Source organism: Epinephelus moara, chromosome 5 (genome assembly GCF_006386435.1).
Source record: "Epinephelus moara isolate mb chromosome 5, YSFRI_EMoa_1.0, whole genome shotgun sequence".
NCBI classification, from domain to species: Eukaryota; Metazoa; Chordata; class Actinopteri; order Perciformes; family Serranidae; genus Epinephelus; species Epinephelus moara.
The window spans coordinates 36139438-36155219 of record NC_065510.1 but is presented as its reverse complement, the minus strand read 5'-3'; the positions used below and the strand labels follow the sequence as shown (position 1 = coordinate 36155219).

The 15782-nt window shown below is 41.0% G+C and overlaps 1 protein-coding gene across 1 annotated transcript in view; it reads right to left on the bottom strand.

The window, feature by feature from the left end:
* LOC126390921 (uncharacterized) overlaps nt 1–14554 on the bottom strand; it is a 72273-nt gene extending 57719 nt beyond the window's left edge. The window contains exon 1 of the mRNA XM_050045435.1: nt 14517–14554. Coding sequence (XP_049901392.1) covers nt 14517–14553 — 37 coding nt within the window. The 5' untranslated portion in view covers nt 14554. The remainder of the gene's footprint in view (nt 1–14516) is intronic.
* Nucleotides 14555–15782: the final 1228 nt, after the last annotated feature.

The following is a 15782-nucleotide window of genomic DNA, read 5'->3' as shown; positions in this document are numbered from 1 at the left end:
CCAGGAATCCCAAGAATGAAAAAATGTTGGATTCAAATCAATTTCAGTATAAGTTTCAACAAAACCTACAAAAAAAATAGTTGGCATTATATTTTTCTGCAAACCATGGGTATGTTATATTTGCACATTATTATGTTGTTGATACACTAAAACTTGCATTTCAACAATGCTGTGGTTAATGTGTTGTTAGGTTTAAACACAAAACCACCTGGTTATGGTTAGGCAAAGATCATATTTTGGCTGAAAGTACCTGGGTTTTTTGGACATAAACAGCAATGTCTTGGTAAAAACCAACACTTTTTGTTACATTATCTCAGCTGGAAAAACAGCAACGAGGGAGCTGAATAGCCGCTGGGAACACAGCAATGACTCGTTAAAAACCAAATGGTTTTATTGTTTGTGGGTTGTGAACAGTGGTCTGCAGCTTGGTTCTTCTGCCATCCACCATCCCCTCCCCCTCCACATGACAAAGTCAGCTCATATATTATGTCACTTTAGATATGTATGTGACATGCAATGTAATGTGTTTGTGGTTTGCAGAAACATACAATGCCAACATTTTCTTCTGGCAACTGGGTTGGAAAGTTTTCATTGAGCAGAAAAAAAATATATTCTGCACTGACATTACTGTTTGTCCTGCCCAAGACCCATGCTCTGTGTTGATCCTGCCTGGTTTCAGAATTGCATTAAAAGAAATATCCATTCTCATTTGAATAATGTCTCTGGTTTATCAGATTGTTTAGCTCATTTGATCATTAAGTGCAACCTTTAAACCTGTTTTAATCTTTTGTATTAGATTTCAAAAGTAAAATCATTCAAAAACTCACGATGCATAAAACTACAAAGGAAATCTTGGGCGCATATTAAATGATGACTTGCAACACTTCAGATACATGCGGCCACAGTTTGGGAAGAATTATTCATAAAAAGCATTATACACCATTTCACTCCAGATGGGGGTTTGTGATGCACAAAGCCTTCACATACAGTAGGCTATATGTTACATTATTATTAATATAAGTCTGCAACACCTGGACAGATTTTCCTGCCACAAGATGTTAATTTAGTCAAATGAAACATTCACTAAAACCATATAAATATTTCAGGCACAAAGAAAATTCAGACTGGCATACTCACTGAATATGATCCTTGTTGCGATGTTGCCATATCTGTAAATAGTTCTGGATGTAATGAATTCTTTATCCTCCACCTTGGTCTGTTCAGTTCCACAGTAGTAGAGACCCTCATCAGAGTCAGTGATGTTCGTGATCAGCAGGTCATAGGATGCAGAAGAAAAGTTTCTCACAAATTGAAAACGAGGCAGAATCTTCAGAGGGTCATCTTCAGTGGAAAACGAGGCAGAATCTTCAGAGGGTCATCTTCAGTGTTGACCATCTTTGAAGGGTGTTTTGTTTTAAGGACAAGAGAAGGCTGGTTCTCATGAGAGCAGTTCCTGTACCACATTATGTATACTCCAATTGATAATTTACAGTCACAGTAGAGAGTGATGCTGTCTCCTGGTCTGACCGTGACGTCCAACACTGATCCAGAGGTCCAATGGTAACTGCAGGATACAACTGGAAAATAAAATAACAACCACAAAAGGAAATTTACATGTGATGAGTGTAACAGTGTTTGATAACACACCAAATGCAAGTTACTGTTAAATACAACAATGCTGAGAATGTACAGTAGCTGTGTATTCACTATCAAAATAGATCCAATAAACTATGTAAGTCCTTAAAAAGTTTATTAAAAAAATTACCAAGGAGAATGACTGGAAAGATATGTAGCCCATCCATGTGTGATGATGGCCTGATGTTGAAAGACAATCAAATGGGTTTTTCTACCGGATGTCATGACTTGCACAGACTTTTCCATCAAAGGAAATGTACAGTATGATTGGCTGGTTAAATGGAGCATTTTCCTCTGTGGTTGTTTTCTATTGGTGTGATGCTAAGTGATGTTCTCGGGGGTGTCAAACTCATTTTAGTTCATGGGCCACGTGCAGCCCAATTTGATCACGAGTTTGCCGGCTATTGTAAAATTACCCATTAAAACACCTAAATATTTTCATATTTCTTTTAGTGTGATGAAGTACAGATACATTCTGAATATGTTCATCCACTTACAAAGCAGATGATGAACAGCCTGAGTCTAAAAAGAGAGTGCAGAAAAGTGGAGTGTAGGTGGTAAACTACAAAATTGGAGGTTCATTTTGAAAAAGTAGTTTATAAACAAATTGTTCAGGTCTTGGACACCAACAACATCTACGCTAAATTCCAGTCTGGTTTTCATTCTTAGCACAGTACTGAAACTGCTCTGCTTGTGGTTTCAAAAAATATTTTAATGCATGCTGATGCTGGGGAATGTTCAGTTCTGTTGCTGCTTGACGAACATGCAGCTTCCGATACAGTTAGCACTCTATTCTACTAAGCAGGTTTAACAGGGACCGCCCTTGACTGGTTTGTCTCCTATTAGTCAGACAAAGTTTTCCTGTGGCCATTGATTATTAAGTCTCCTTATCTGCTCAGCTGATGTTTGGTGTACCCCAGGGTTCAGTCCTTGGTCCTATTCCTTTCTCCCTGTACATGCTTTCCTTTGGTATCCTAACTAGTCATTTTATGTGTGCAGACGATACACAGTTGTACCCCTCCTCTAAACCAAATGACCAAAGTAAACTCTCCGTTCTGCACAACTGTCTAACTGCTACAAAGGATTGGATGTCATAAAGCTTCTTTCAACCTAATCCAGGTAAAACAGAAGTCCTCATTATAGGCCCTGATAGCATTTCAGAGAAAATACTGCAGGGTATTGGTCCTTGGCAGGAAGTGCCTGAGAAAACTTGGGAGTCTTCTTTGACCAACAAATGAACTTTGAGTTGCATGTTAAGAAAATTGTCTGTTTCCTTCAGCTAAGATATTCTTTAAAGATCTGCAAAAACATAATGCAAGGTTTTGTCACCTCCCATCTCGATTATTGTAATTCACTGTTCATGACCCCTCACTATTCTGTGTCTCAGCTCCAGGTGGTCCAAAATGTGGCCAAGAGACTGCTAACTAATACATGATGTAGGTCACACATTTCACCAGTGTTGGGAAATCTACACTGGTTATCCATAGAATGCAGAATTGACTTCTGTTTTAATCACCTATGAAGCACTGCAGGGGCTGACCCCACTCTATATTTCTTAATTTTTGTGTCCCCTGACCACAGTGAGATCACTGAGGTCTTCTGACCTAAGACCTTCTGGCTGTCCTGGAATCAAGGTGTGAAACCAAAGGTAAATGCACTTTCGCAGTAGTGGCTTCCACCCCCTGGAACTGTCTTCCTCTGGTAATGATAAACAAAACAAAACAACAGAGTCAGAGCTATCTTACGTTATTAACATTTTTCCTTGGACCCCTAAAGACTTGAGGGTTGCCCACAAGTTTTTCAGATCATTTTTGTTTTCTGTCCTTGTCCTAAAGGAAAGCTTCTTGGCCTCATCTACCATTCATTACACTTTATTTCCAACACTTCAGTATTTAATACAAAAATCTGGCACGTTGTTTCTCCTGTAATCTTTTAGCACTTTATTTCCCAGATAAGTAGTGTGTTACCTCCTATATTAGCACAATTTCATTGAGCACCTGAAGGAGGTTATTCAGGAAGTGATTCCATGCAATTTCTACATTACAGGTTACCTTGATATTATACCAGTCTATATTCCTAAGCATATCCTTAAACTTGTCAATATCATTCAGAGGGTTCTACTTTTAATAGAATTGTGACAATTAAGGGGGATCTCCCAACATTTCTTGTACAGCATGTTTAAAATAGATCTTACCTGCACAAGTCGGAAAGAGGGAGGAGAGAAGACGTGGAGTGGGTTTTACACAGCCGATTCATATCACACCAATCAAATGAGCCCCTGTCATCGCCCTTAAATGCACCGTGCGAAGGCGTAATGAGAGTTTACTCAATTCGCCATGGCAGAAGAGAGCAGCAGCGTCAGATGGCCAAACTTCTCCCAGGAGGAAACTGATGTTTTGGTCCGGGAGGTCCAAGCTCGCAGTGTCCGAATATACGGAACTGCGAGCAGACCTCCACGGGCTGATGATGCAAAGGTAGCCTGGGAAGAGGTCACCACAATCGTAAATCAATGTTACGTTTCTCTCATGCGCGCGTGCTCTCTCTTTCTCTTTCGCAGTCTCACTCTGTTTCTTTTCTTTTGCCTTTTCTAAGATGACAGATGCTGAATATATACTCCCTATCTGATGCTGTGGCTGTTTTTGGTTGGCTGAGAGGGATGTGAACTCATTAGTTTGCAGCTGTGTTAATCAAATCAGGTTGGGTTACCATTACGCGTGCCAAACGTGCCAAACGGCGCCAATCCCCTTTGATCTGACATCAGATGTGACGGGACAGTCGATATAGAGATACATTTATGTGCTGATTGCAGATAGTTGCATTGAATAGTGGTTTTTGTGGCTATTTATTGCATCGTTAATGTGCCTGATATTCTGGAAACCTGCCTGTGAGGTTTTGGTGACGTGTGCGCACTGTCCACCAGTCAGCCAAACTTCCACTTACAGCGGCTGCACTCCGCCTGCGCTGACAGTAGACCTGGTTTCAGCTGGCGAGCTTTAAGCGCACCTTCGGCGAAGCCTTTTGGCACGAAACTGTCACTTCGCCAAGCTGGATCTGTCGACACCTCCCCCTGCTGCGTCACCACACCCATCTCAGCGCACCTCGGTCTGCCAAACTACCAAACTGAGCGCACCTCAGGTTGCGCTGCTCAAAACTAGCTCTGCGCGTGGTTCGCCACATTGCACCACCCTGCGCCGCACCGGGAAACTAGAGGCCCAAATTTGTTAACAGTACAACAAAATGCACAAAATAAACAGAAATATGTGAAATGGACACAACCTCTTAACAACGTATTACATGGTGGTGGACATAACGTGTTAAAATTATGTGCTGGAGTAACAACAACAAAGCCATTGCAAAGTCTAATGCAAATGGTCACAGGTTCATTGTGAAACAGTCACAGTTTGGTTAGATCTAGAGGACAAAAAAAATGTTTCATTAAGTTTAGATAAGATTGTGGTTTTGGTCTAAATGACCATGTACAGGATGTAAGTGCCATACCTAGGTGAAGTACTTTGCATAGTTATGTATAGTCTGTAAAGTCACATAACTCCATTGACTTTTGGTTTCACATGTTAAAAGTCCATGTTTGTTTGACCCATCCATCATTAATGCAAACATTCTCACTCTTTATTCTTATTTTGTGTGTCACCATGACAAAGGTATATTGCCTTTACATTGGCATCATTTTCGTGTTGCCAGCATGTAATTTTGGCCTACGTCATGCCCACAACCATGTAATGCATTGTTGTGAGTTTGTGACCTTTTCAAGTATTTCGATGAGGCTATGCTGGAAATTAATCATGATGTCATCATGGATTACGTTTAAAATTAACATTATTAGCCTATGAGCCTATTTATGCCCTTTTAATGCTGACTTTTGGTGCTGCAAACGAAATTTTGTTGTGTTTTTTATATGCAATGACAATAAATATCTATCTATCTTATACCATGGCATTAGGGCTGCCACGATTAGTCGACTAATCGATGACTAATCGGCTATTAAAATAATCGGTGACTATTTTAGTAGTTGACTAATCGGTTTGAGTCATTTTTCATAGAAAAGTACTATAAAAGTACCCCAAAATACTCTTACTGCAGCTTCTTACATTCAGATATTGGCAGCTTTANTATATATAGCAAGGGCCTTGCTTTAGAGAGGTCGCCATCTTGCGCCGCCATGTATGTACTGCAGCCCGAGCGGACAATCCAGCCAGCCAGAAAACGCGTTTCGCATGTATAAATAAACCAACGAAGAAGACAGCAGAAGGAAGGAAGAAGGAGGAGGAAACAGCAGAGTGTTAGTAGTTCGTCGATAGAGAGTAGTGAAAAGTTTTTTTAGTTATAAAGTTTGCGACTGGACCACACTTACCACGCAACAGGGGAGAATGAACCCGAACCGTCATCTGCGAGGAAAAGAAGACGCAAAGAGGGGCAAAGAAAACAGGACAAGCGGTGGCAGAGAATAAACATCGGTGATGTTTTTCAGCGATGGACGGGGTTCATGAAGGACAAAGGGCTTCAATCCGACACTGAAGTGGCATGTTTTCTGCTGGACAGGTAAACTACTAAAATAAATGCTACTATTTGTCAGCACGTAGTATAATAGTGTTACGTGTCGGACTCCACAAGTAGGGAGTGAGGAGAAGAGTTTGTAACGTTACATCATCTCCAGGTAGAGCAATTACTGTAAAACACTTGCAAAAATTTTAGTCTTATGTCAAAGGCATAACAGTCAATAGGATAGCAGTAATGTTACTCCTGTGTACCCTGCTGATTGGATTCAGTACAGCTGCAGCCTATTTCAAATCACCTGTGCTGTGGACTGTGTAACAAACCTGATGAAGCCATGGGCGAAACGCGTTGTTTTGTAGACTGATTAATAAAATAAGAAGCAATTTAGCCCTGTGTGCAGTGATTCCACTTTTGTTATCCTCGGAGGCCACCGTAACTTTGCCGATGGGAGGGATGAGCACAGGCGAGTGAGTGAGCGCTGCAATCTAGAATCTAAATGCTATATGTCACTGTTTTTAACCCATTTTACACACTGGCCCTTTAAGTTAAACTTAACACTTGTAAGGTCAGGACCCAATGCATAACAGTGCTGCCTGACCAAAAGTCNAATCTAGAATTTGACCACTGATGTCACTGTTTTCAACCCATTTTACACACTGGCCCTTTAACACTGATATCATGCATTACCTGGCGAGCATGCCTAGTGTCCCCCACATCTAAGATGTTGTGTGGCCAGAAGGTGGATTACGGAACTAGCTTATATACTAAATGCTAACATGCTCATGGTGGATCTTCCAGCTTTGACTTCTACATTTACTTTGGTGCTTTTACCTTCAGTGAGCACAACACTGAACAATAATACAATAATCCCTATCTTGGGCAGATTGACAAGGACTTTGCAGTGCACAAACACTAGACTTGCAGACTGACATTCAACAGGTGAGTACAACAACAAATTTATTGTTGAACCTGCTGTGTACAGAACAACAACCATTGTGTTGCCTGTGCAGCTCTCTTGTCTTTTTTGTTACTGTTGGTCACTGCTGTGCACAGTGCTATGCTACACAGTGCTATGCTTGACAACTCACCTCAGGCATGTCTCTCATGAACTGGCAATGTTTTAATGCCTGCAGTGGCATTTACCTACTACCTCTGAGAGAGGGCGCCCTTTAGCCAATAACACAGGTCTAACCACATAACTACATAAGTGCATGACTATTACATTATAGCAATAATAGCAAGAGGAATTACATACAATACAAACTCTGTTACACAGAGACAACATCTGAGGTCTCTGTCCAGAAGAGCGCAGTCCTAGGAAAAGCTAAGATACTGCGCAAACTCCCAGTCCTCTGGTAGAGGACCCGAGCTTGAGGAAGACACACCACCACACCAAAAGAAATATACAAGAAATCTGATGAGGTAAACACAACAATGAGGAACAAGGACAACACAGCCAGACATATAAAGATAAAGCACAAGTAGCCTATGTGGGGAAAAAATGGCTGTACATATAAATATTATATAGAAATAATACACATTATATAAATAATACATATAAAATAATATTATAATATATAAATAATGTATAAATAATAAATGTTAAATAAATATTATACCATTTAGAAATCAGGATGTGGATGAACAGCATATCCAGTATAACCAGTATGAAACCACACTCTGCATTTCTTAACAAACAAGTCACACTTACACACAGAGCAACCAGAGCAGACCTCATCTGATCTCACAAAGTTAGGATGTGGTCACTGGTATGGCATAAGTTCAGAAAAAAAACTGACCACTATTTCCAATGAGCCGGTGAAGATTCCTACTATGTGAGTGATTTATAGCATTTTTTAACAATAAACTGAAACATTTTCTTAGATTAAACTTAGTTCTAAAAACACATTCAACATCTAGGCCACAAGTCTGCAGCCTCAGTCTGTCGCAGTGTCTGTTTGTCACTATGGGTTTCCTGTAAAGCTTACTTCAGACCACTGGTGAAGGGTAAATGGGGGCTGATGGCTAAGATGAGATAAAAAACAGGAAATTGTCTGAAATCAGTCTCTGTGCCTTGCTATACAGACGGAGTCATCACAACCATTATGAAATGTTACAGATCGATTTCAATCAAAAATGTGAACCTGAAGCTAAATTGTAATCAACAACAATGAAAAGGTTTTCTATCTAGAGATGAAAACAAACACAAGGCAGCTCTATGAATAATGAAAGAATAAAGGAAAGAATTCAAGTACTGTAAAAAAAAAAAAAAAAAAAAAAAAATTAATAAATTAATCAGTATAGACTGTGGTTCATGCCACTAACAGTGGGGATAGCCCATTAAAATCTGAAACAATAAAAACCTGTTGGATTGGAATTGTTGGAATTGTGTGATTTTAGGGCATTTTTTTGCAATGCTGTGTCAATGGAGATGTGGTCTGCATAAAACTGAATTGAAAAGAATGTTTTCTCTGGCAGGTAATATATGTCTGATCCCTCTCACATGTTGTTTAAAGGATATCAGCCCTTTGCCATCACAGAGAAGCTTTAGAGTGCCACAGGGTCAACTGAACAGGTTGAGGAACTCCTCTGTTCCCCAGTCTGTTGACCTGTTAAATCAGAGTATGGCTTCTAAGCACCTTCCGTGTCCCTGGCTGAAGGTAATACGAATGATTACTTTGTTGCACTGCATGCAGTTTTCGTGAGCCTGATTTGATTTCTATCATTTGTATTATGGTTTTGTTGTTTGGTTACCTGTCATCAGGTCAAATACTTAGTACAACAGTGTGAATTTACAATAGCTGGAATACCTGTTTGTGATATTCATGGACAGGATCTTGAGGCGCAGCCGAGGGGAGGAACGGGTCTGGTTTGGGGACCTCAGAATTGCGTCTCTGCTTTTTGCAGACGATGTGGTTCTGTTGGCTTCATCACACTGTGACCTCCAGCATGCACTGAGGCAGTTTCCAGCCAAGTGTGAAGCGGTTGGGATGAGAGTCAGCACCTCCAACTCTGAGGCCATGATTCTCTGGCGGATTGCCCCCTCTGGGTTGGGGGAAAGTTACTGCTTCAAGTGAGGGAGTTCAAGTATCTTGCGGTCTTGTTCACAAGTGAGGGTAGAAAGGAGTGTGAGATGGATCGGCAGTTTGGTGCGGATTCTGCAGAGATGTGGGCGCTGTGTCGGACTGTCGTGGTGAAGAGGGAGCTGAGCCAGAAGGTGAACAAAGCTTTCAGTTTACCAGTTCATCTACATCCCAACCCTCACCTATGGTCATGAGCTCTGGGTAGTGACCGAAAGAATGAGATCGCAGATACAAGCGGCTGAAATGAGTTTCCTCCGTGGGGTGGCTGGGCTCAGCCTTAGAGATAGGGTGAGGAGCTCGGACATCCGGAGGGAGCTCGGAGTAGAGCCGCTGCTTTTTCGCGTTGAAAGGGGTCAGTTGAGGTGGTTTGGGCATCTGATCAGGGTGCCTCCTGCGCGTCTCTCTCTGGAGGTGTTTCAAGCACGTCTCATTGGTAGTAGGCCCCGGGGCAGAACCAGAACACGCTGGAGGGATTACATATCTCATCTGGCCTGGGAACGCCTTGGGGTCCCCCAGGAGGAGCTGGAAAGCATTGCTGAGTAGAGGGACATCTGGGGTGCTTTGCTCGGCCTGCTGCCCCCACAACTTGGCCTCGGATAAGCGGATGAAAATGGATGGATGGAATACCTCAATATTAATATTGTGATGGTATTGCAGAGTTGAATATTGGTGCTTTCACAAAAAAATTACACAGTGAAATTTTTGATAAATTATCATCAGTAAAGTGGATATAATAACTAAGTGGGAAAAGGCAAATAATAGAACAGCTAGAACAGTTTGGTAATGAAGCTCAGCATACGTTCAATCAGGAAAACTTTCTTTATGCTATATCCATTCACCCACAGCTTCCTCCAATCAGATGATTATGAGTGTTCCCTCTCCTGGTTTCATGGCATTCATGTTGCTACTGCCAAACTTTAAATCTGTTCTCCTCTCTGCTCCTCTTCACATCCAGATCCTCAGCTCCCTCTTCATCTCATCATCACCAGCATTACCACCACCAGTATCTGGACTCCATAGGGGGTTCCCTATTCTACAACATCTTAACCACCCTCCTGGCATATAAATCACCATGGGGTCTAATCATCTGAGAGTTTTTACATTCCTCACACTTATGTGCACATGTAAATAAATATTCTTTTCTCTCAGACCCAGTCTTTCCTGATTGAACTGTAATGCAGCCTTTAAAACCTGGAAAAGACAACACTTAGAAATTACAATATCCAAAATCTAAGACATAGTCACATATCACATTATTAATATAATAAAGACATATTACCCAGCCCTATTTCAGTCTCCTAGGGCAAAACTCTAGCTCTCAAAGGGTGGGGAAAGAGTGAGCTATACAGCCATTGGTCACAGCTAAAAACTGCCAGCAGGAGGTAATGTTGGAGATAATGTCACACAGCTCCAGCCCACACAACACACGTGCAACACACACCACTGCCATACCATGCGCGTCAAAACGCCTGCCTCCATTATTTTCTATTTACAAACTCACACCGGCGGCGGCTCGACGCGTGTCGACGTGCCGCACCGCGGCACTTTACACTACTGTCCTATTTTTCCAGCATCGCCACCCTTGAAAAAGCGGTTGGCAACCAGTATCGCCACCTAGAGGACTGGAGTGTGCAATAGAAATCCGGTTGATGCCCCACAGCGCGACGCTTTTTGTGTGTGTTGGGGGCGGCACTTGACTCGCGTCACGTCTAGTGTGTTTTGGCCTTTATATTCTATGATGCGCTGCTCTGCTTCAGCCCACTGCTCTATTTCCAGCGCGGCCGACGCTGCGAGAAAAGCCTTTTATGTACATCTCAGCCGCCGTAGTATCAACTCCGGTTGCTAGTCCTTGCTTCAAATTTTGATAAGACGAGTTTGATAAGAAACTCACCCGTAAAATCCAAGTTGTTGTTGCCTCAAAGTTTTTCCTCTTCTTCTTCTGTTACTAGCAGTTGGCAACCGTTGGCAACTAGTGTAGGTACAGCCACCTAGGAAATACACTTTAGTGTAGACGGTGCCGCTGCGCTATGTGTTGGGGGGCGGCACTTGACGGCCACAGCGCTGCGCCGGCAGCAGTGTGTGTTGCACTTTAAGGGGATAAGTGGTTACAGAAAATGGATGAATGGATTATTGTCTTAACCCTCTCTCTGTCATTTGCAGGATTGTACTCTCCTCTGTTCAGAAATGTGCTGATGTTATTATGATGTAAAGTTGCAACAGCTGTGAATCAATTTAGAATCAGGATGACACGTTGTTATCTTGTTGGGGCTTTTTGGGACAGCAATCTCGTTCAGTGTTTTGTTTTGTTGTGCTTTATTTCTTAACATATCCACTAGAGGTCAGGAGAGTTTCACCTGAAGCCTCTGTGACTAACTACTCTCATATACATACAGTACAACACCAAAATTTGCTTAGCTTTCTCTCTGTTATAGGTTGTCAAGTGCTCCCAATACAAATGCATCTAAAATAAGCAAATACTTAATCTGGCAAATAATATAGTTCACTGATTTTTGAGCATATTATGAGGCATTTTTGAGGCACAATAATGTAAAAAAAAAACAAAAAAAAACACTACGACTAGAAGCTTTTCTGTCATTGCTGGTTTGTGTGTGTGTGTACTTGTGTCTTTTAAGTATTATCTGTATTCTCAACATGCACATTGAACTGTGGACAGTGAAGCTGTAAACTAATCTGCAGCTTCAGTCTGTCTGCACGTTAAGCTCTGCAGCCGTACGAGAGGCTGTTTGTCACTCTGGGTTTCCTGTGAGCCTTACTGATTACAAGGTGCAACAAGATGTTGTCGAGGTGGGTTTAACTGTCACCTCTGTGTCGTCTTGTAACTTCTAGAAACCTGTGTTAAACTGTTGCCACCTTGGCTTTTGTATGACATGTCCTTAAAACAAGATCATTATTACTCTGAGTCCCATTCTCTGTGGCAGAATGAGCTCCAACGTGACAAATACTGGCATCAAACTCTGCTGGTGAAGGGTCGAGGCCGATGGCTAACTAAGATAAGAACAGGAAATTGCCTGAAAACAGCAATCATGTCTTGATACAGACAAGGCCCACCCTCACAGCCGTTATGAAATGGTACAGATCGATTTCAATCCAAAAAAAAAAAAAAAAAGGGAATCTGTAGCTGAATTGTAATCAGCAACAAACAGGTGTTCCATCTCAAGATTTTTTTTTTTTTTTGTGGTGTAAGGAAATTAGAAACAGAGTTTAAATCAACTTTTGGAAAACATCATTGCTTTCCACTTTCAGCAAAAAGCACATTTGTTCATACAAATTTTCATACATATCAGTTACAGATAATGAGGAATGTTGCTCAGCCTTAAATGCGGACGATAAGTGACGGGAGGATATATACATATTCCTATAAATGGATTATATCATTCACCATTAATCATCATTATACAATTTATTATGTCTGTTGTCTTGTTTTAGGCTCTCTACATTCTGGAAGTATTGATGGCAGAATAGGTGCTGAAGTCAGAACTCTGGGTTTTCTTCTTCTTTGGTCTCTGTGATGCCTGACGGATTTTCACTGCAGCATAACACACATCTTCATCCTAAAATTTGACATTTGTTGTTTAGAAATCCCAATTGTAAATCAATTTGACACCACAATTTATTATATTCTACCGCTACACCCACCTGATTCAGTCCTGTTTGAGGTCTTTGCTGATCAACTTGAGGTTCTTTAGCTGCAAAAATCAATACAACATCACTACAGCATGGTACACCCGAACATTAACAAACTGAGCTTAAAAAGTGAGATAAACAGGACTTACCCTTTTTCTGACAGAGGTGATAAACCAGAAGAGAGGAGAGGAGAGAGGAGAGGACAGCTAAAGCTGGACACAGAGAGAACAGCAGCATCCAGCATACACCACATTCTTGTGAAGTCTCAGGGTGATGAGGTTCACTGGAGTCTGAATCAACACACAGTTGTGTCGATTAGTTTCGTTAAACTTTGATTTCACCAAAAACGTCAAAATTCATTTTCTTGAACAAAGGTCTTCATGTATGCTGGTGTGAGTGTTACAGTTGATCCACCCCAGAAACCAAGAACCAAAAGAATAAAAACACTGATTTAGATTAAATTAAGTGGATGTTTTCATTGAGCACAAAAAATATACAGTATATACTGAACTGACATTCCTATTTGTTCCGCTATGCCCCATGCTCAGTGTTTGACCTGCCTGGATGGCAGATTTTTTTTTAACTTTGGCCTCATTTCGGAATTGCCTTCAAAGAAATATCTATTCTCATTTGAATAATGTCTTTGGTTTATCAGATTTTCCGCTCAGTCCATCAGTAAGTGTGCCCTTTAACCCTGTTTGATCCTATTCTCTCTGCTTTCAAAAGTAAAATCATCCAAAGACTCATAATGCATAAAAATGCACAAGGAAAATCTTGGGTACACATTTAAGGATGACTTTGAACACTTCAGATACTATTTCTTAACAGATTGTGGGTTGTTGACGCACATAATCTTCACATACAGTATATAGTGAATGTGTATTATTGTATGTTAGACTTCCTGATGGTTCACCTTTTTGATCATGAATATAAGCGTGTGATATCTGGGCCCATTTTCCTGCTGTATAATGATTGTTTAGCCAAATGATACATTCACTAAAACCATATATATTTATTTCAGGCACAAAGAACAATTCAGACTGGCATACTCACTGAATATGATCCTTGTTGTGATGTTGCCATATCTGTAAATAGTTTTGGGAGTAATGAATTCTTTATCCTCCACCTTGGTCTGTTCAGTTCCACAGTAGTAGAGACCCTCATCAGAGTCAGTGATGTTCATGATCAGCAGGTCATAGGATGCAGAAGAAAAGTTTCTCACAAACTGAAAACGAGGCAGAATCTTCAGAGGGTCATCTTCAGTGTTGACCATCTTTGAAGGGTGTTTTGTGTTAAGGACAAGAGGAGGCTGGTTCTCATGAGAACAGTTCCTGTACCACACTATGTATACTCCAGATGATAATTTGCAGTCACAGTAGAGAGTGATGCTGTCTCCTGGTCTGACCGTGACGTCCAACAATGATCCAGAAACTGAATCATGACTGCAAGAAACAGCTCCTGGAAATACAAACACAATCGTAAAAGCAGATTGAAATGTGCAGTGTTACCAGATCTCACATACTAACAGCCGGTGCAGGTTCCTGCTCAACAGCAATGAAAATGGAAAAAATTATTATTATTCTCAAAATTGACCCCATCAATTGTAATCAAACCATTCAAAATGTATATCAAAATAGTTACCTAAGAGAATGAGCAGAGAGATGTGCAGCCTGTCCATGTATGATGAAGATCGAGACATAAAAGACAGCGAAACAGAGTGTACTCACATGTATCATACCCTGCGCAGACTTTTCCGTTTAAGGAAGTATAAGAGGTGATTGGCCAGTCTAGTGGAATTTTTTTTTTTTCTGTGGTTGTTTTCTATTTTTGTATAGATGTGTAGTATTCATTCACATTTTTTTTGTTTCTTCTGTGATCACTTCATAAAACATACAATAAAATAAACAAACCCCAAACAACCAACAGTGTATGGCTGTTCCAAAAAATTTACTCATATGATCGTATTCTGATTTGCCAAAATCAGTGTCAAGCACATGTTCAATAGAGACCCCCCCCCCCCCCCCCCCCCCCCGCACATATCACCTCAGAGGATAGCTGCCGGACGAGGTGAGACAAGGCGTGGTAACAACACATGGTTTTGAAATTGAATTTGAAGATTACATCTTTTAACTTGTTTCCAGGTCAGCCTGCCACCGCAGTGAACAGACGAACTGTGACACTTTCTAGACCTCAGAGACTTGATCTGTTCCCTTCCTCTATTTAGCTAAGCAAGTATATTAAACAAGGATCTTCAGAAATAATTAATTATTGATTTGAACTCCACTTCTGAAATTAATTTTGAAGATGTGATAATCCCTTCTTACAAAGTCTAAATCAGTTTTACCATTTGGGATCGACAATGACAAACTGTTGCTGGAGGCTTTAATAACCTCCATTCAGAAGTTTAGGTGGAACATTTCCAAGTTAGAGCAGGGGCGTGTCCACAGAGCAGCCAAACCTTAAATCTAATTGGTGCCACCCCATTATCCCAAACTATGACTGACTATCTGCCCGGTCAGAGGCTGGATCTTAGTTTGAACCAACAATTTGATGAGTAAACAGAACTTTAATTCATAGCTCTAAATCAGTCTTAAATCTGCAAGACTGCGATGCTCTGTAGTAGCCCAGCCTGCTGAGAATAAGAATATTTTGCTTTGACTTGGAACGGAGTGGACAGTACAAGGTGATACTTCCCAGATAGCACACATACATCTGGCCGACGTCGGCCCGATGTATCAAGTTTAGATCGTTAAGACGTAGCAGGGAGAGTGTTTGCTCATTGCCAATACGTCGCTGAGACGTCGGCCTTTAATCAAAAATGACCACCACACGACGTTCAAACGATCAATAAAAAGCTGCGCTCAGTAGGCGCTCCTTCATTTCAATAAAAAGCTGCGCTCAGTAGGC